General features: G+C 49.9%; 5 protein-coding genes across 5 annotated transcripts; 3 read left to right on the forward strand and 2 right to left on the reverse strand.

Annotated features, from left to right (window-relative positions):
• Positions 1-1,963: 1,963 nt before the first annotated feature.
• BU25DRAFT_349981 (uncharacterized protein) lies at positions 1,964-3,544 on the reverse strand (the record flags this gene model as incomplete). The annotated part of the gene is made up of 2 exons (XM_033703287.1): positions 1,964-3,070; positions 3,140-3,544. The coding sequence occupies 2 exons, from the start codon at positions 3,542-3,544 to the stop codon at positions 1,964-1,966; spliced, it is 1,512 nt and encodes a 503-aa protein (XP_033557724.1).
• A 605-nt stretch (positions 3,545-4,149) lies between these two features.
• On the reverse strand, positions 4,150-5,872 carry BU25DRAFT_400581 (putative methionine permease; the record flags this gene model as incomplete). The annotated part of the gene is made up of 3 exons (XM_033704969.1): positions 4,827-5,872; positions 4,376-4,770; positions 4,150-4,315 (listed from the first exon to the last, which is right to left on the reverse strand). Exons 1-3 carry the CDS (start codon positions 5,817-5,819, stop codon positions 4,150-4,152), a joined length of 1,554 nt encoding a protein of 517 aa, XP_033557725.1. The 5' UTR covers positions 5,820-5,872.
• A 381-nt stretch (positions 5,873-6,253) lies between these two features.
• Positions 6,254-7,428, forward strand: BU25DRAFT_451280 (TauD-domain-containing protein; the record flags this gene model as incomplete). Its single annotated transcript, XM_033709745.1, has 2 exons — positions 6,254-7,053; positions 7,415-7,428. Exons 1-2 carry the CDS (start codon positions 6,594-6,596, stop codon positions 7,426-7,428), a joined length of 474 nt encoding a protein of 157 aa, XP_033557726.1. The 5' UTR covers positions 6,254-6,593.
• Positions 7,429-10,174: 2,746 nt separating this feature from the next.
• BU25DRAFT_477970 (CoA-dependent acyltransferase) lies at positions 10,175-11,629 on the forward strand (the record flags this gene model as incomplete). Its single annotated transcript, XM_033710983.1, has 1 exon — positions 10,175-11,629. One exon carries the CDS (start codon positions 10,175-10,177, stop codon positions 11,627-11,629), a length of 1,455 nt encoding a protein of 484 aa, XP_033557727.1.
• Positions 11,630-14,804: 3,175 nt separating this feature from the next.
• Positions 14,805-15,410, forward strand: BU25DRAFT_400585 (uncharacterized protein; the record flags this gene model as incomplete). Its single annotated transcript, XM_033704970.1, has 1 exon — positions 14,805-15,410. One exon carries the CDS (start codon positions 14,805-14,807, stop codon positions 15,408-15,410), a length of 606 nt encoding a protein of 201 aa, XP_033557728.1.
• Between the last annotated feature and the right edge of the window lie 5,451 nt (positions 15,411-20,861).

A 20,861-nucleotide genomic window follows, 5' to 3' on the forward strand; every position in this document is an offset into this window, starting at 1 on the left:
TTTTAGTCAAATGGATGGGATTGCCTGCCGGAGAAATGACGTGGGTGCCGGAAAGGAACCTAGGCGACTGCGCAGAGCTCCTCCAGGACTACTGGACCCTCGTGGAGACCCCAAAAACATCCAACAACGCCACCGAAGTAGAGGCTCAATCACCATTGGTTCGTGATCAAAGACAAGGGAAACATATTTCTTCGCTTGATCATATCATTAAGATATTCGAGCGGCTTACAAAAGACACCCAGATGATTCTAGATTCACAGACCTTGTTGGCAGCCCGAGTGATCCGGCTTGAAGCGTCAAGTAGAGCCGCTCCCAAGCTCAAACAACACAAAAGAAAGCGGATTGAGGAAGAGGAGGATGATCGGATGTCCCGATTGGATGTTGAGCCACGAGTAGAGCGCAGAATTCCCAAAGACAGTGTGCGCAAGCGGCGCAGAAAGCACAGAAAGCATTGTGGGCGTTGCGGGAAGGCAGGACACAACACCCGTACGTGCGAGAATGATTCGGCAGATGATAGAGATGTAAAGGCACGTGATTTGGTAGAGCGGTCGGTTCGCTTGGGGAGGTTGACTCGCTTGTACAATAGCTAAGTGAGTGTTCTCACACAATCCAGTGCTGTCTACCGCATCTTACCAGCGACTGAACCATCTGCGGACAACGCACTGAAACCTGATAGCACAAGTTACATAACCACAAGTCCCAGTTGCTCAAGTTGGCCTTAGACAGGATCACTGCAACCAAGCAAGGCTCGTTTGTTATCCTGGCACGATCCACTTTCCAAATATTGACACAAGCCACTTCAAATCGGGAAGGTGTAACGAAGAGCTCTGGGCTTGACCTCAAATTTTCTATACAAGGACATCTTATGTCAGTCGGTGGACTTCAACTTTATTTTCGCCGACTGCAACTTGGGCAGAACTGCTGGCCGCAATCGATTGCCAAGCATCGCACAGGAAAGATGGGACGGTTGTACAGATATTGACAACAAAAACTAATACTTTGTTGTCGGGAAGCGTGGACAGTGCGCATATGGGAAGCATTGACGGATTGGACTGAGGTTGTATTGGGTGAAGCTACGGACAATACATATAGGTGAGTAGCTGTAAAAAATGCTAGTGTGACGTGGCAGTCACTCTCATGGCAGGTGAGGTTCGACAGGCAGGAGCACCCTGAACCGTGACAAACCCTGAGTAACGAGAACATGCAGAGGCTTTTAATCATAAAAAAGTCAAGAACAATCAAGAAACGTAGAGATTCTCGGAATGGACACTACGTATTCTGTGTTTTGCTCACACATCACGTCTTCTGAAAAAAAAAGCTTACCTTACCCTGTGATACAAGTTTTCAGCACAAGCATGGACGAAGATATCACTTCGGACAGTCTCGGACTTACTTGTATGTGGGTCCAACATATCGAAAACTTGTCAAGTCGTAGATAAGTATCAGAAGATTTCATACCGAGAGCAGTGCTTAAGTGTTGCAACGTTTTGCGCTTTGAAGGTGGTCCAATGTCCCATGATGTAGGACTGGCAAAAGAAGCTCCACTTCTTCAGTGTAAAGAAAGGTCTGAAATAGCATAGCTGTAATTTAAAGGGCTCACGTCAGACACTTGGATCGCTAGCATAACTCAGCCTTGGTGGCAAATCCGGCGATTAACCCCCCGCACTACAAAGCCTGGTATGACCAAGCAACCGCAAGCGCCCATTCCGCGCCAGCTTGTAGGCAGCTTGGTGGTTTGAATATGTGATCAGGCACAGTACAAGAGGGTACTTGGCAGTGATAGTTTAAGCTGACAAGCTCATGGCCAGAAAGGGTCAGCCATTCTCTCTACCGGATAGGGCAATTCCACATGCTACGTTTTCTTTAAGGATGAGGAGGCACAAAATAACTTGGAACTAATATAGCTACAACAGTACTTGGCCCGAACTTTAGGACACTTTTGGATACCAGTCAAGAAGAATGATCAAACTCTCTTTTTCAGTTTAACTACATACTTTAGCAGACTGACTGCCTCCTTGGTCTGTCCGTTCGCTCGGTATGCTCTGGCGAGCTCGTGCTGCGACGCTAGTCGATCAGGATGGTCTTCTGCGAGCACTTCTGCTTTTATCGCGACAACGGCTTCCAGCAGCTTGACTGCCTTCTTGGTCTGTCCGTTCGCTTGGTATGCTCCAGCGAGATTGTGCTGCGACGCTAGCCGATCAGGATGGTCTTCTGTGAGCACTTCTGCTTCTATCGCAACAACGCCTTCCAGCAGCTTGACTGCCTCCTTGATCTGTCCGTTCGCTTGGTATGCTTTGGCGAGATTGTGCTGCGATATTAATCGATCCGAATTACTCTTATCGAGGCTTTGTCTTTGTTCGCAGGACTCCTTTAGCCACCTCCCTGCTTCTCGGGTTCTGCCGTCTTCCAGCAGACATTGTCCCACCAAAAGACACAACTTGGATCTTTTCTCAACCTTGCAGCCTTGATCATCCTCGAGTAACCGTAGCGCGTGCGGTAGATATGCTCTCCATACTGCCGGGTTTGCATAGTCGTCCGATGGGAAAACGCCGGCCACGTTACTGATGCTTTTCTCGGTCACCCCTCTCGCATCGTCGTACTGTCTGACCCAGACTCGAGTTGCTAGGTGCACTAATTGGTGAACATCATACAACTCTTCATTTCCTCGTCTTACCACAAAAGAGTACCCACAGAGCGTGCCAATTGCATCGTCCATCCGCACTTCCGAGTGCGCACTTGGTAGGATAGAGCGTGGAATTGCTTTCCATTCAATGCAAGATATGAACATCAGAAGATCTGTCGCGGCCTTGTCGCGCTTGCGTATGTGGTCAAACGATACCACCCACGTTGTAGCCACTGCGTTCGCCGAGTCATCGTATCGCGTATCGTCACGGAACTTCTTGCTCATGAGGTCTATGAGGTTCTGCTCTGTGCTGTCAAGTAACTGCAAGTACCTATCAATAGTTGAGCGGGTTTTGTTCAGGTAGGCAGCTGCTTGTGCTATCGCCAAAGGTAGACATGTCAGCTTATCCAGCAGTGTGTCTATACCTGCACTGCTACGGAGGAGATCCTTCCTGATGAGCGACTTCTCTAGGAAGTCGCCAGCGTCTTGTCGATTCATCGGTCCGAGCTTCACCACATGACTTCGTATCAGCGAGTCTGCTACCTCTAGTGTGCGTGTAGTGAACATAATCACACCCTCCTTGCTCTGTGGCAGGTAGTCAACGATACCCTTGGCCTCTTTGGAACCAAATAAGATGTCTGCATCATCAGCATTGTCGACCACCAATAGCCACTTCCCCGCCCGCGTTGTGCTTAGATACCGTTGGAACTGCTCTTTAGCATCGTCCTCTCCGTCACTCGTCCGATCGATGCCCAGCTGTCTCGCAACTTCTGCGCACGCCTGCTCGAAGCTCTCCATACTCAGTACAGGTAGCCAGAAAATGGAGAAATCGGGCCAACTCTCCTTCACCATGTACGCAAACTGCAGCGCGACCTGCGTCTTGCCCGTTCCCCGAGTCCAACGATTGACATCTTGTAGCATGTTCTGTTCACCATGAGCCTCTACTCTAGCAAGTTGAGTTCAACCCTTCTTCCAACAAATAACCGGTTTCGAAGGAATGGAATAGAGTGGATTGCTCTTCCTATGGCACAATCAGCCACGCCCTAACACATAGAAGATACTAGACAGACTAACTGCTCGCACTCTGAATGGCCTCTTCGGCCGTCCGAGTCTTTTCTGTCACGGTATCAATTGGTCCGTACAAGACCCAGTTACCCCTGGTTGGGCTGTTATGGGCTAGCACGTTCCAGGGACAGTATATATCGTCTCCTCCTAGCTATATAGCAATTCAGCGCAGTATTCCATCGACCCGATAGTCCTACGTTATCGTTTACCGTAGCTATCAGTATTCTACAGCGGTCCACACCGCTACAAGGAAGTATTTGGTTTGTTTACACGATGAGTAATGAACAAATCCCGTATTGAGACACCGCAGACAGATTTACAGAAGTCTATTCCGTAGTAGATAATACTGTCATAGAGACTATCGAGTGAGGAAAGCCGATATTTTTTGATTAGGGTCAAGAGGTCGGAAACGGCCTCTTGTGATTACCTACTCCTTGAAAGCTACTAGCATACATAATCACTTAATCATTCAATCCCTCTAAAGATCTGTATGAATATGGAACACCCACGATTCTACGCACGACTGTCCCATCAATTAGCCTCACTTCATTTTCTTCCAGGTCGTGTCCTCTCAAGAATGGAATAATCTTCGCCCAGATTCCCCAATATATTACAGCCCCAAGCAAGCTATATATAGCATTAGCATTCATCGAACCCCCTCCTGGAAAGAGCAAATGCCGAACTTACATCGAGACGGCGGCTATCGCATAGGTCCCTTGCCATAAGCCAAAGTAATTTTGTGACGAGTCGTAGAAGACCACCGGGACCACAATCAAAACTATGCATATAGCTATGCGTAGATAAATAACCCATTTCCAGGCCCTGAAAGGCTGTGATAGCTCTGGATGCTTTTGTCGAAGAGAGAAAAGACCTATCGCAATCGCAATCGCGAAGAATTGGGTTATGTACCCTTCTGCGTCGACAAGAAACGAATAAGCATGCTCTCCTGGAGAACATAAGATTATTAACAGTGCCGGTATTACGTTGATGATGACTCCTCCGAGTGGAGAACCAGATGGGAGCGACGAGGCGAAAATCTTTGGTAAAAAGCCTCTGCGTGCAATTTCTTGGTTGAGTCGTGCCTGGCTTCATCTTAGTCAATGATTTCGAACAATACCCAGACCTTGGGGTGGTATACCTCGCTATAAACACCGACCATGATATTCCCGGCAACCACTGTAGCTGCAAACAGTGGAAGAATCATATTGCCAATTGATGAACCAAGAACACGGTTGAGAAAGACAGCCATAGCTAGCTCTCCGGAATCCTTGATCTCGTCCAGCGGGACGATTATGACAAGAGCCGCGTTGAGCAACAAGTACAATGCACAAACGCTGACGAGGGAAAGTGGTACAATGCGTTTGATCATGCCCACCGGGTCGGCTACTTCGCTCAGAATGTTGTTGGCGTTTGCTGTCCCAGAATAGGCATACTGGACTCTGAACAGCGCTACGGACAATATGCCAGGGTTCCAGGTCGAGTCTGATGGTGAAATTGTAGCAGGTTTTTGTCCCTTGAATGAGTATTTGAAGCTACTAAGACCGTCTGCTCCACGTTGATCGCTTGAGCGAAACAGGACAACTGCTATTGCAGTGCAACCCATCAACATCATTGCGGCGATCTTGAAAACTCCAAAAGTATTTTGAACCGCGACACCAATTTTCGGAAAGAAACCATGCATTATGGCAATGGCTAGAAGTAGTGATATCGCAAAAAAAGGAGATTGCCATGACGATGGATCAACACCTGCGCCGTATGCTACGTACTTGCCAAATATAATGCAGTTATTCGCAGTAAGGGCTTGGAACAATGCCTTACAGGCGATGATGGTCGAAACGAGATAGCGAGGTTTGTGATAAGTGAACTCAAGGTAAACCGCATCGCCCCCATTGCGCGGCAGCATGCAGCTGTATTCGAGGTATGGAACGACTGCGATTGTGGCGATGGCGGCACCACAAATCCAAGCCATGAAAGCCGTCCCGATGCTGCCGGTGGATTGGATAACGATGCCAGGAACCGCAAAAATACCAGACCCGATCATGCGTGATATTATCAAGATGTACGCTGAGCTCCAAGATAAAGAAGGACGTGCAAAAGAGGCGCTTTCGTCTCCAACTCGGGCGAAAGGCATAATGAAGTGGTAGTTTCTTAGCCAGAATGGGAGACGTGCGAACCGAAGACGAGCTCGTGGAGTATTAGAGGGTAAAATGATAATGGTACCGTAAGGAAATGCGTTCGCGCCGCCAGATAATAACTAGTCTGATTTAGGGGTTGGGGTCAAGAAGACTAGCCGGATGGGGGTCTGACTGGCGTCGTAGGCCCGGCGACATGAGATCCTTGGTTGCAGGCCGCGCTAGAGGAAGGCACACCAATCCAACCAGGTTCACGCATAGTGCAGCTATCCCGCGCGTGGAGAAGATAAGAAAAATAGATTAACCAATATCGGCTATCGGTTGTGTCATGCAAGCGGTTTGTGACTCTTTGCTTTTCTCCAGCCGAGTTTAAGAGTAACTAGGTTCGAAACAGGAACAGGACTGTTTTGCTCCGTATCATCACCTTTACAAATGTCTACTAGCAAGCACAACCCCTCCAGCACATCGACTGATGGCAGTTCTGTTGCAAAACCCGGGCTGGTTCCAGGTGCTGCACAGTTTAACTCTGTCATAGAATACCACGGAAACGAACTATATCCTCCAGCAGCTGTATGTTCCTACTAAACAATTCATGCCCAGGGTAGCTAATGCGCCTCAATTCCCACAATATATGCCCACGTGGGATCACACTCAACGCTGCCCTCCTTTAACCGCATTTGAATACAAAGATCCAACAATCGGAGCTGATCCAACCTTCTGTGATTTTTGAAATCTAGCAATGGGTCTCCTGTATCGCTCAAGTCACTTACACCATGCATGGGTACGGTGGTTGCAGGAGACGTTCAACTTTCCAGAATTTCCAAGGCTGGAAAACAGCAGCTTGCTCTGCTGACTGCTCAACGGAAAGTGGTCATATTCAAGGATCAAGACCTAGCGTCTCTACCGTTGCGACATTGGAGTGGGGAAGCTTCTTTGGTAGGCATCGTGTTCCACCGACAAGCGGCACACCCGAAGGATTTCCTGAAATCCAAATAGCCCATCGTGGAGCAGGCGATGACGGATTCGAACAGTTCTTCAAATACAATACAACTTCAGCTGCCTGGCGTTCCGACGCTTCTTTTGAGGCTCAGCCTCCTGGCATCACGATCATGTTTATGCTGGAGACCCCGGCCTGTGGTGGTGATACAATCTTCTCTAATCAAGTGGAAGCATATCGTCGCCTTTCTCCAGCAATGCAAAAATGTCTCCATGGACTGAAAGCTCTGCACTCAGGTAAGAGGCGAGCGGAATCAGCCAAAGCTAGAGGCGGCATCTTACGAAGAGATGCTGTTGAAAACCTCCATCCCACCTTATCGACATGGTGGAAGACACCAGCCAGACGCGTTGACGCACTCGATAGCTGTTACCCACTCGCGATTGCCTGGCTGTACAACAACTGCTCTGCCAACTCTGTCAGAGCTTGTGACTACTTTTGATGTTGCATCGAGGCCCATTGCGAATCCAGTCTCGTCAAAGTTGTAGATATCTTGATCTAGAATGCCGTACGTCTGGCGCGTCTCCTCTACTAGCTTGAACCAGGCTGTAATTGCGATAGGATCCTCACAGGAGGCGCGCTGACTATGAAATCTTCTAGTCCACTTTGTCTGAAGCTCGAACTGGCTCTGGATAAAACGTGACACCCATTTCTTGCCCACAGGTTGTGGAGGTGGATCTTGGCCACGCGCGGCGAGTAACGCGTCTGCCATTCGTCGTACATCAATTATATGGGGCGGAAAACCACGCTGATCAAGGGCTAGGATCCACTGCACGAGAGACTGCTCTTCAATAGGCGATAGCTTTCGTTTGACAGAGACTGTCTCTGATCGTAGCTGAGTACCATGAACGCGTGTATGTAGTGTTGATTGCGGCACATCGTATGCTTTTGCAAGACCACGAATAGATTGTTTTGGATTATTATTATAAGATGTGATAGCAAGGCTTATTCTACCTTCACGAGAAGTCTGTATAGAACGTTGTTGTCGCGGCATGGTGGTGGTTGTGCAGAGCGTCGCGTCAAGCTTGGTGGGGTGCCCAGCTTACTGATCTGCCCAGCTTACTGATCCCGCACGTTAACACATATCTCCATATTCCTCTCGTAGCTCTGCATATCGATTCACTCAGTTGTCCTTAATCTCCTCTACCAGAAAATATCACACATTCATTTCGTTGTTTTGGAGAAGCGCAGAGATATCAAATGAACACTACTCTATTAGTTTCTGGTTTCTAACAATAGCCCAGTAAATTGTTAGCTGTGTTCTTCACAATCCAGAGAGGCCTAGCAACACATCTACCGTGTCTGTGCGCACAACGATCATGTTGGTAAAACGACCGCGCTAGCGCCTTCACAGGCACCCACAAATGAAGCTGTACAACCACATACAATATATATTATTGCGAGATTTTTTGGTGTTGTAATCTGTAGACTCAGGCAACTGTTTTGGCTATCGATACTTGTGTGGGAGTCGCATGTTGCGGCCACGCAAGGTGGCTTTTGGTGGAGGGCTTGAGGCGCCCACCGTTGTGGCCACACCACCCACAGCACCACCCACACGCCTCTGTTTTTTGCAAGGGTTTGCAGGAAGACTCTGTGAGGCCTTGCGCTTGCCAGATTGAGACAGTTGTATAGCTGTGGCAGTGTTGCGAGCTGCCTTCTGCCGTTGTTTCTCAGCTGCCTTCTCAGCTCTCTCCTTCTCCCGCACCTTCTTGGCTTCCTCTCGCGCCACACGCTTCTCCTGTTGTAGCTGTTCTTGGAGTATCTTGTTTTGGTGTTGTATCTGCCGTCGCTCAATAATTGCTGCCGCTTTGTCACATTTCTGTTGTTGTGTGGCTTGCTCGCGATTGCGAGCTTCTTGTACCTTGCGCGGCGAGAAGAAGAGAGGATTGTGCTCATACTGCTGCTCTTGTTGTAGGGTTAGCGGCTTGCCCTTGTTCTTGCGCTTCTTCTTAGTAGTAACTGCAAGGCGAAGCTGCTGGTTTTCAAGAGTAAGTAGCTTGTTTTGAGCTGCAAGCCGGTGAATTGAGCGTTGCAATGCGCGAGCATCCCGAGCATTGTTATTGATAATTGCAGAGTCAAGAAGCCTGTCAAGCTCATCGGCCAATGCCTCTGTACTACTAGAGGCATCAGTATTGAGCTTCTGGAAGCGGTGAAGTATCCTGTTTGGGTTGAACGGCCATAGGCCTGTGGCTTCAAAGGCGCTCAGTACCAGCGCCTCAGTGAAGGTATCTATCCAGGCATGCCAGAAAAGCCTAAAAAAGTCAGGTTTCCTGACTGTGGAGAAGCCTTGGGCGTTGTGAAGGTGTGTAGTAACTGCGTTGGAGTAGTTTGCTGCCAGAGGTGAGAAACAGCTCACATCAAGCGGCTGCAGCGCGTGGGTACTGTGTGGGGGATAGATACAGAGCAGAATCCTGTGGCAATCGCAGTAGTTGATAAAGGCCATCGTTATATGTGAGCCATGGCCATCAACAATGAGCAATCGCCATGAGTTTCAAGCTTTTGCCTTAGTGTAGCAATCAAAGACCTGCTCAAGCCAGGCAACACCCATCTCATCGTTGGTCCAACCTGTAGGTGATGCCGCTACAAATACTGAGTGTTTTCCTGGCTCAATATCCGCCACCCAGTTTGATCGTAGGGCTTGAGCTTTACTCTGGTATATGAGGCCTGGTGGCAGAGTTGACCCATCCGCACACACGCTTGCGAGTAATGTTACCCACTCACGATTGCCATCTTGGAGTGATTCTCTACTCCTCCCTTGTTGCCATGTTTGCTTAGAGAAGATCCGCTTGCTCTTGCCTGTCAGGCCAATTGCAAAGCCTTTCTCATCCATATTGTATGTGTGCCGTGGCTCGATGTTGTATTGGGTGATCTTCTGCTGCAGAATATCAAAGTACTTGGTGTACTTTTCGAGAGAATCAGCAGCGTGCCGCTGCGCATCCATACTTGTGGTCCATCGTGATGATATTCGATCAGAGTGCCGGTGAAGGAAGTCAGTAATCCAGCTCTCGGAAACCTTGTTGTGAGCGAGCGCAAAGGCAAAATTTGCTACCATTTGACGCGTAGGAGGTAGGTGACAATCTGTAAGCTCTTCGATATACTTCACAAGGTACAACTCCTGTTGTGGGTGGAGTAACTGGCGATCTGTGTTGGCATCTTCCCGGGATTGCTGCACACCTCGGTGGTGCCTTGACAACGTTACGCGATTAACACGATGAATTTTTGCAATTTCTGTATATGTAAAATTTTCGCCAGGCTTTAATTGACAAATCTGCATAAGTGCATCATGAATTCCAAGCATGGTTGTGGTGTAGTTGACGTGTCAAAATGTGACTATTGTTGTTGCCTGATCGTTGTACCAACATGATCGTTGTGCGCACAGACACAGTAGCGGCGGCGCGCGAGCAGGAGTTGAGCCTCACGGTGGCCAACGTGTTCGCACAGCCGCGCCTGTCGCGCCTGGCAACAACATTGGAACAAGCACTGGCGTTAGATGACTCTTCCCCCGAGCCTTTCTCGCTCCTGCCAGCGCATGTCGAACTCCAGGACCTTTTGAGGTGTGCCAAGGACGTACTTGAGCCAGCCAACCAAGTACAAGACGTATATCCTGCTACGAGTATGCAGGTCTCCTATCTTCATGGTGCACTCATCACTCCACCAGCTGGATGCCATGCTTTCTACCTAGACCTCCCGTCTTCAACTAATATCGACGTCGCGCGTGCCTGTTGCAACGCTATCTGGGTATCCATCGACATACTACGCGCGGTTTTTGTGGAACATAGTGGTCGGTATTGGAACATCATCGGCCATAGTCGAGGACCATCTCCTATCAATGTATCTGAGAACGAAGCAGATTTGGAAATCTCTTCGGAAAAAATCTTTCGGCAAGCTCTGGATCAGCCTCTTCAACTGGGCACTCCTTACACCAAATTCTTCATTGTTGTGTCCCCCGGATACCCCGTCCGCTTAGGTATGCGACTGTGTCACGCACAGTATGATGGTGTCAGCTTTCAGACACTGGTAAACATGGTAGGTCGGACTTTGGACAACCTGCAGCAGGAATATGACAAACAGCCATCATTTACTGCATACATACGGCACGCGCAACAAAATGAGGCAGCCAGCCTGCTCCACTGGTCAAAGCTGCTTCAAGGTTCTGCACCCCTCCCTTTTCTCTCTGCAAGGCTAAGGAGCATTCCGGGTCCTCCGCAATCAATGGCTGCAGAGGTTCTGGAATGTAAAGTCCGTGTTCATCACAGTCACAACGCCAGAGATTCGACTATCGCAACGAGTTTTGCAGCCGCCTGTGCGCTGGCCTTATCATATGCCACTGATGTCGAGGATGTGGTCTTTGGTTTGGTCGTTACTGGACGAGCTTCAGTCCCTGCAAACCTCCTATCTGTCTACGGTCCATGCTTAGGAATCATCCCCATTCGATTGCGGCTACGGCCAGGTGAGACGTTGGACGAAGCTATTGTGGAGTTACATCGTCAGCGGACGGAGTCTCGCGCGTTCGAAACCAGCACGTTTGCGAACATTCTTCAAGCGTGCACAGACTGGCCCACCAATCAACGGCAGTATAGCTGTATAATTCAGTTCCAAGACATCGAGGAAGAACCGTCCTGGGACAAAAGGATTCGCCACAGCGTCTATCGACGCTCATTGACAACATCTCAACCGGCGCTCGTCGTTTTTGCAAGACCTGTGCAAGGAGAATTGGAAATTTCAGTGTTGGGTGGACGAAACTACTATGAACGCCACGAATTGAAGAGCGTGTTGGATACAATAGCGAGATTACTGTGCGGACTAGACCGTTGATGAAAATAAGGCAGAGGTTGCTATTCTCTAGTGTGTTGTTCAATCTCGCTTTCTAGGTCTCCATTTTTATCATGTACCTTTGCTGTATTGAAATTAGTCACAGGCACTGTAGCGGGGAGCATGCTACAGATTTATTGTCGTTTGCACGACTGCCTGCTGTCCTGTGCCGCCTGCACCGCATCAATCTCAAAGGGCCGACCCAGGGACCGACCACAATGCATCCAAGAGATTGTGCCTGCACTCCACTTCGCGAAGAGTGCCGTTGATTACTCTTTAACTCACACTGTATTCCCGAGGAGATAGATATTACCCATCGTCACAGGGGTTTCTGGCGCCGACTGTTCTCGTTGTCATCAGCCACTAGACGTTCATCGCCTATACTTGCCGGAGCAAAATCACACGAAGGCGCTTGCGCTGCAAGTATTTCTGCGATCTTCTTCTGCTGAAATGTATCCCTTCTCAGAGATCGTCACGCTCCAGGAAAAGCTAATATGACATGATTTTCGCGACTGGAAGCAGCTGAAACTGTCAGAGTTCAGTGAAGAACTGTACGCAAAGGGAAGAATTTGAAGATTGTACTGAGGTTGTTGAGTGAAGCTACGAACAGTATATATAGGTGAGTAGCTGTAAACAACGCTAGTGTGACGTGGCAGTCACTCTCATGGCAGGTGAGGTACAACAGGCAGGAGCACCCTGAACCGTGACAGAAACTCATGGTGGTAATGCAGCCCATTTCGAACCCATGTTCCAGGTAGAATATGTAGAGTTTCGAGAGCGATCACTCTTAGACAGCGCTAACGAGAACCGTCTACTGTGTCTGTGCGCACAACGATCATGTTGGTACAACGATCAGGCAACAACAATAGTCACATTTTGACACGTCAACTACACCACAACCATGCCTGGAATTCATGATGCACTTATGCAGATTCGTCAATTAAAGCCTGGCAAAAATTTTACATATACAGAAATTGCAAAAATTCATCGTGTTAATCGCGTAACGTTGTCAAGGCACCACCGAGGTGTGCAGCAATCCCGGGAAGATGCCAACACAGATCGCCAGTTACTCCACCCACAACAGGAGTTGTACCTTGTGAAGTATATCGAAGAGCTTACAGATCGTCACCTACCTCCTACGCGTCAAATGGTAGCAAATTTTGCCTTTGCGCTTGCTCACAACAAGGTTTCCGAGAGCTGGATTACTGACTTCCTTCACCGGCACTCTGATCGAATATCATCACGATGGACCACAAGTATGGATGCGCAGCGGCACGCTGCCAATTCTCTCGAAAAGTACACCAAGTACTTTGATATTCTGCAGCAGAAGATCACCCAATACAACATCGAGCCACGGCACACATACAATATGGATGAGAAAGGCTTTGCAATTGGCCTGACAGGCAAGAGCAAGCGGATCTTCTCTAAGCAAACATGGCAACAAGGGAGGAGTAGAGAATCACTCCAAGATGGCAATCGTGAGTGGGTAACATTACTCGCAAGCGTGTGTGCAGATGGGTCAACTCTGCCACCAGGCCTCATATACCAGAGTAAAGCTCAAGCCCTACAATCAAACTGGGTGGCGGATATTGAGCCAGGAAAACACTCAGTATTTGTAGCGGCATCACCTACAGGTTGGACCAACGATGAGATGGGTGTTGCCTGGCTTGAGCAGGTCTTTGATCGCTACACTAAGACAAAAGCTCAAAACTCATGGCAATTGCTCATTGTCGATGGCCACGGCTCACATATAACAATGGCCTTTATCAACTACTGCGATCGCCACAGGATTCTGCTCTGTATCTATCCCCCACACAGTACCCACACGCTGCAGCCGCTCAATGTGAGCTATTTCTCACCTCTGGCAGCAAACTACTCCAACGCAGTTACTACACACCTTCACAACGCCCAAGGCTTCTCCACAGTCAGGAAACCTGACTTTTTTAGGCTTTTCTGGCATGCCTGGATAGATACCTTCACTGAGGCGCTGGTACTGAGCGCCTTTGAAGCCACAGGCCTATGGCCGTTCAACCCAAACAGGATACTTCACCGCTTCCAGAAGCTCAATACTGATGCCTCTAGTAGTACAGAGGCATCGGCCGATGAGCTTGACAGGCTTCTTGACTCTGCAATTATCAATAACAATGCTCGGGATGCTCGCGCATTGCAACGCTCAATTCACCGGCTTGCAGCTCAAAACAAGCTACTTACTCTTGAAAACCAGCAGCTTCGCCTTGCAGTTACTACTAAGAAGAAGCGCAAGAACAAGGGCAAGCCGCTAACCCTACAACAAGAGCAGCAGTATGAGCACAATCCTCTCTTCTTCTCGCCGCGCAAGGTACAAGAAGCTCGCAATCGCGAGCAAGCCACACAACAACAGAAATGTGACAAAGCGGCAGCAATTATTGAGCGACGGCAGATACAACACCAAAACAAGATACTCCAAGAACAGCTACAACAGGAGAAGCGTGTGGCGCGAGAGGAAGCCAAGAAGGTGCGGGAGAAGGAGAGAGCTGAGAAGGCAGCTGAGAAACAACGGCAGAAGGCAGCTCGCAACACTGCCACAGCTATACAACTGTCTCAATCTGGCAAGCGCAAGGCCTCACAGAGTCTTCCTGCAAACCCTTGCAAAAAACAGAGGCGTGTGGGTGGTGCTGTGGGTGGTGTGGCCACAACGGTGGGCGCCTCAAGCCCTCCACCAAAAGCCACCTTGCGTGGCCGCAACGTGCGACTCCCACACAAGTATCGATAGCCAAAACAGTTGCCTGAGTCTACAGATTACAACACCAAAAAATCTCGCAATAATATATATTGTATGTGGTTGTACAGCTTCATTTGTGGGTGCCTGTGAAGGCGCTAGCGCGGTCGTTTTACCAACATGATCGTTGTGCGCACAGACACGGTAAGGGCCTGTTCGGTTTTGCTGCCACAACTGCAACAACGCTAAAAGTTCGTAACGCTGTTGTAGCACTATACCTATTTTAGATATCCCGGAGCGTAGAGCTGTTGAAAAGTATAGGGGTGTTCGGTTTCAACTGCGATATAGCACACGAAAAACACCACACAGCGAGAACTCGATTTTTGGAATTCTGTTGTATTTTCGTGCTCAAACGGTCGCTCTTGACGCCAATTGACTAGCCAGCACCCAGCCGCAGCAGCCCACTGCGTCTGACGTGCCATGGCGACACCGTGGCCTCAGCAGCCCGCATGGCCAACCCCTTTCCGCGAGCATGCTACACGCCTCAGCACCTACCTTCAGGACGCGCTGACTTGTATTGATCGCACGCAGAGCCAGCCCGTGCCGGCAGACCTCGTCAAGGTCATCATCCACGGCACGCTGACGTTCATACTGAAAGTGCAACATGCGCCTGACCTCAGCACGGTGTGCGACGCGCTTAGCATTATGCAAACGGAGGCCAAAGCGTCCACAGAAAACGCCGCGCAAATGCTTGATGTTGTCAAGCACGAGCTCAAGACTGACATTAAGAACACCGCCAAAACCGTCCACGCTATCGCCACAAACGTACAACAAAACATGAGGAACGGAGAGGAAGCAAGGACCGCAGCCAAGGAGGCAGTCGAGGTAGGTAAAGCAAACCTGCAGATGGCAAGGCAGATCAAAAACGCAGGACCGCAGACAGGTGGCGTGCTCAGCTACGCTGCGATTGCAGCGAGGGGCGCACCGCTAGCAAGTACAGCGAATACACAAGTTCTCAGAATGGCTCCTATGCAGACGCAGCGTGAAGTCGTCGTGACCATTAGAGACCCCAAATACAGTGCTTAGCCTGCGGGCAATGAACCCGCGTAACCTCAACGCGCATGTAGAGTGCGCTATTGCGCAAAGCGGAAACGAAAACATAAGCGGTATTAAGGTTCTCTCTTCGAACCAGCTAAGGAGCGGCGACCTCAGCATCAAGACAGCCACCGGCAAGGAGGCAGAAGCGCTAAAGCAGTTCGCTGACGACTGGGTCAACTGTGTTGGCAACAGGGCCTCGATACGGATCACAACCTACGGCATCATCGCACACAGCATACGCACCAGCACGATGGACTTGGATAGGCTCGAAGAGACGAGGGACCAGCTGCTGCTGGACAACAAGCCGTTCATCCTGCAGGCGGAGATCAAATACATTGGATGGCTGACACGCAATGCACCGACGAAATCTTTCTCTAGCATCATCATAGAGTTCACCAAGCCAGAAGACGCCAATAAGATCATTGACGAGGGCTTGATCTGGCAGGGCGAGGTCTTCCAGTGCGAGCGATACGAGCGACAGTGCCAAGTGAAGCAGTGCTTCAAGTGCCAACACTACGGCCACATAGGAACCCAATGCAAGGCAACAATCGCATGTGGCTACTGCGCGCAAGAACATGAGACTCGCGACTGCCCGTTGAAGCTCGACCGGAATGTACCCAGGAAGTGCGCCGCCTGCCGAGGCGAGCACGAAGCATGGAGCTACCAGTGCCCCACCAGGAAGGAAAAGAGGACGAAAGCGAGAGCTGCATACGACGTGCGGCCATACTATCATCCAGTCGCGGAGACACCAACGAACAACATCCCACTGGAGGCACCGGTCACCACTGTCTGAAGGAGCAGACCCACCCCGGCCTCTGCATCAACGCAGCCGGTGCCGATCTCCAGGAATCAATCGTAGACTGGACGAGGACAGAAGAGGACCAATGCGGGAACCACCGTTGACTCAGCGGAGCAACACAACCCGTTGACACACGCGAACAGCAGTCAAAGGCCGCAGAGGCACATCATACCTACCCGGAGGGCCTGTTACGGTCCATGAACAACTCGCAAAACAACACTGAACAAACAGGACTACGCAACGAGACGAGAGCAGCCCATGAACTGCAGTATCGATTGACCGAGCTGTGAAGCCGCGTCAGTGATACCCAGTATAATCAACACTCGCAATATCTGTTATACGAACCGAGATTGTACGAAAAGGACTGCAGTGGATACAACGTGGATCTCGTACACAAACGATCGTCACGGACCCATATACCGACCCACTTGCAGAGGACCCACGTCGACAACGATCAATAGGACACCAAGGACCGAGTATCGAGGTCACGTCGACAACGCTCGATTGGACCGAGTATCAAGTCACTGACGATACTTGATATGAGCAGTACAATCAATCCTCCTGTCAAGTATATAAGCAAGTAGACACGCTGCCCTTATGGCATCGTGTTCAACCTCGTCAATCAACTTTGTTATTGGAATCTCACCTGCTCTCGAGCCAGACAGTATACTCTGTACTACTCATTGCAACCAGTCGCCATGGTCTTTGACTAGACGACTACCCCCTGATTATCACAGCGGTTTATCACAGTCAAACCTCTGCCGCTCCGAGCTCGCTCAGTGATAACAAACCCCTGACGGCTTTCTGTACCTCTGCTCATCCCCGAGAACCAATCGAATAGTGTCTACGAGCTTTGCTTAAGACACGACTTCAACAGACGCGTCCATCCAGACAGAGTGGGGCGAGATAAAGCCGTCACCAACATGCAAATACCTAGACTTGACTCTGGACACCAAGCTGAAGTGGAAAGAGCATGTAGAGACGATCAGGCAGAAGGCAACTCGCACAGTGCACACGCTGAGCAGCTTGGGCAGCTCCACCTGGGGCATCCGGCTGCAAGACATGCGCAGACTGTACGAAGCCATCGTGCTGCCACAGATGAGGTACGCGTGCTCTATCTGGGCCAACGCCAACCTCAACAACAAGAAGCGCGGCTACACGCACAGGACGGTCGATGCCCTGCGCAGCATCCAAGCAAGAGCAGCAAGGAGTATATGCGGCGCCTACAGAGCGACATCGAGGGTCGCACTCGACGTGGAGCCATTCCTTCTTCCTATCGAGCAGCAGATCTGGAAGCACAACGCGGACGTTGTCACTCGACTCTCTTCGTCTAGGGCCATCGCGCAGACTGCGTGCTACGAGCCACGCGAACCGGTACCAACAGTCATCGACAAGAACTATAGGGCACACAAAAGCCCCTGGCAGAAAGCCTACGAGGCACTAAGAAGCAAGCAGGTTCGCAACCTCGACAAGCAAGAGCCCATTCCCCCCGTTCATCACACCTCCATGGCGGCGAGGGCCACACACCTACATTGACAATGACGCGAACAAGGCCCGCAAACGCCACGATCAAGAAGGCGCAGCAAACAAGAGCCTCAGCATCTATACAGATGGCAGTGGCATCGGAGGCGAGATCGGATCTGCAGCGGTATGCCCGCTGACACAACAGACACGCTCTGTACACATGAGATCGGACACACTGTCAACAGTATACGCTGCGGAGTTGCAGTGCATCAGCCTGGCATTGCAGATCGCGCAGGAGTATGCAAACGAAAGCGGCGAGCGCAAACAGACAGCCATTTACACGGACAATCAGGCCGCCATCTGGTCAATAGCTAAAGCCGGAGGGCAATCAGGCGCGTACATCCTCGCAGACATTGCGCAACAGGTCCTGGGGCTCCAGGCCAAAGGATACTCAGTGACCGTCCGATGGATACCAGCCCACGTGGGCATCCCCGGAAACGAGGCCGCCGACCAGGCTGCCAAGGAAGCCACCGGATGGAGGGAGGACGGTCGCAGACAGCAGCCAGCAGACCTGCCCCCGCAGCTATACCCACTCCGGACGACGCTCAGAAGATGGTGCAAGATGCAGGCAGAGAGAGCGTGGATCAGCGCATGGAGGGAAGAAAAGAAAGGCCGTGCGACATACAGGCACACGCCGGTGCCCACCAAAAGGGTGCTGCAGCTCCATGAGAGGCTTAGCAAGAGGGAGAGTGCGCTGCTGGTGCAGCTGCGGACCGAGAAGATCGGTCTAAACGACTTTCTCTTCAATCGACATGTCCCGACCGTCACTGATCCCCGCTGCAGCTGTGGAGAGAGGCGACAGACCGTCGCCCACGTCCTCCTCCACTGCAGCAAGTACAAGGACCTCCGGAACCGCATCTTTGCCAACCTATCCGGACGACACAGCCTCAGGACCATCCTGAGCACGCTGCAGCTATCCACTAAAGCCATCGAGTATATGGAACAGACGCCTATCCTTGGGCAAGTGGGGATCAGAGATATGTAGATGACGCCGAGCGCTGGGGGGAGACTGTAGGTACAGCGGACGCAACAGACAAAGCAACACGCCTCTAAGAGCCTATAATCACAGTGTACAGTTAGTAGAGCCGCTATTGAGATGAGCTGGCCGGCAAATTGTAGATAGTGGTCAATGGAAAACGGCAGGTTTTGGGGACAGCTGGTCTTGTTCAAGGGATGAAGTGGGGCGGCGCAAATCAATGTCCACACCACGTCCGCTGTCTGCCACGGCCTGTCACTCCGGGCATAGCTGCGCAGTACGCGGCTGAAACCGAGTAGGACTCAATAAATAAATAAATAAACTGCGATATAGCTGTTGGTGGCGTTTTTGAATTTGAAAGAGATAGTGCTAGCTGACCGCCTACTAAAATAGGTATAGATTGCTGTAAAACGGGTGTTAATCCTATTGCAGCTCGAGAGCTCCAACAGATATTGTCGTAACTTATTAGTGCGATCCTGTGACCTGGATATATGTTAGTTAGCTGTATTTTATAGTTATGGGTGGTTACATAGTGCGGGGTTATACTCACATCTCATATCTCACATCCTACACCAAATATCGCCACCATAGTAACTCAATCGCAGCAGTTGTAGAGCTCCACGTCAACACCTATCACGAGCCTACAGGGCTTCGAACAGATACTTCCATTGGCCCGGAAGGCCCGCGGTGGTTTGCTCGGTGCATGGCCGACGACGTACTTTTGTTTGATGAGACTCGGCTGCGGCGCGACGTATGGGATAGCTTACTTCACGAGTTGGTTACTAGACGTTTACTTGTGGAAAGCCGACGACGCAATGGGTGCTCGCCTGGTGAGAAATTACTGATATTTACTCACCTTTGCGGTCATGGTTGTTCGTTTCAAAACCTCCCTGCGCGTACGAGTCGCTCCATGGATACGATCAGCCGCGCGATCAACGACGTACTCGAAGCTTTGTTGAAACTATATCCAATAGTTGTCAAGCCTCCACCCGCCGGTGAGGTGCCTTCTGAGATCCAACATGACTACTGACGGTTTCCATGGTTTGTGGACGCGATCGGAGCGCTTGATGGGACCCATATACCGGTACACGTGATGGAGGAGGACCTTGTGAGGTATTGAGACCACAAAGTTTGTGTTAATCAAACCGTATTAGCGGTTGTTGACTTTGAAAATATACTTTACTTATATCTTAGGTGGGTGGGAGGACAGCGCCTATGACACTCGAGTACTTAATGATGCCTATACGAAGGGCTTCACCGTGCTGAAAGGCAAGTACTACCTCGCCGACGCTGGGTATTCGAACAGCCAACAGACCCTGGTGCCCTATAAGAGCGTTATATACTATTTGAAAGAGTAGTTGGCGATAGGGAGGAGACTTATAACTGCGTAAGAGTTGTTTAACTTCTAGCACGCGTCACTGCGTAACATCATTAAGCGAATATTTAGAGTATTCAAGCAATTAATCTTAAGTTTGTATAGAATCAGAGGAGGGGTAAAAAAAAACTAGTAATAAACCCTGCTTAATCTTCCTTTTTTCTTAGAGGATCTATCTTTGTTGTCCTCTCTATTCTCTCTCTAGTCTTAGAAATAAGATAAAGATCTAAGACTTCTAGAATATATTCTTCTACTAATTTTTTTTCAAAAAATATAACTTTATAGCTCTGTATTATTTAGGAAGGTAGATATCTTAAGGTGAAAGAGGTGACTTTTGGTGAGGAAGTCCGCTAAGCGAACAAACTTTTAGACTAGTACTGTAGGTCGAAGGGTGAAGTGTCTGGTTTCAACGCTGCAGTTGTTGACCCCGAAGTTGCCCTTGGTAATCGTACCCATGCCAAGACCATTAATATACTCCGTTATGGGCAGCGTTGCTGGAAAGCCTAACAGTGATATTGCCAGTGTCTCATTCTCTGTCTTAAAGAGACCTGGTGTATGACCTGGATAGTTACAATAGTTTCAGTCACTCCATTTGCCTCCTTCGATTGGACTCCAGCGGGGAAATCCAAGTGTCTTCGAGAGCCCAGAGAGAATTGCAACCCCCCTACAACCATAGAGCATACGTGCTACATTGCAATAGCAGGATGAAGCGGCATGTCGCTCAGAACTCGGTATGGCCTGGGAGAAACTCTTCGGTGGATATCA

This window comes from Macroventuria anomochaeta, assembly GCF_010093625.1.
Source record: "Macroventuria anomochaeta strain CBS 525.71 unplaced genomic scaffold BU25scaffold_36, whole genome shotgun sequence".
Classification (NCBI taxonomy): domain Eukaryota; kingdom Fungi; phylum Ascomycota; class Dothideomycetes; order Pleosporales; family Didymellaceae; genus Macroventuria; species Macroventuria anomochaeta.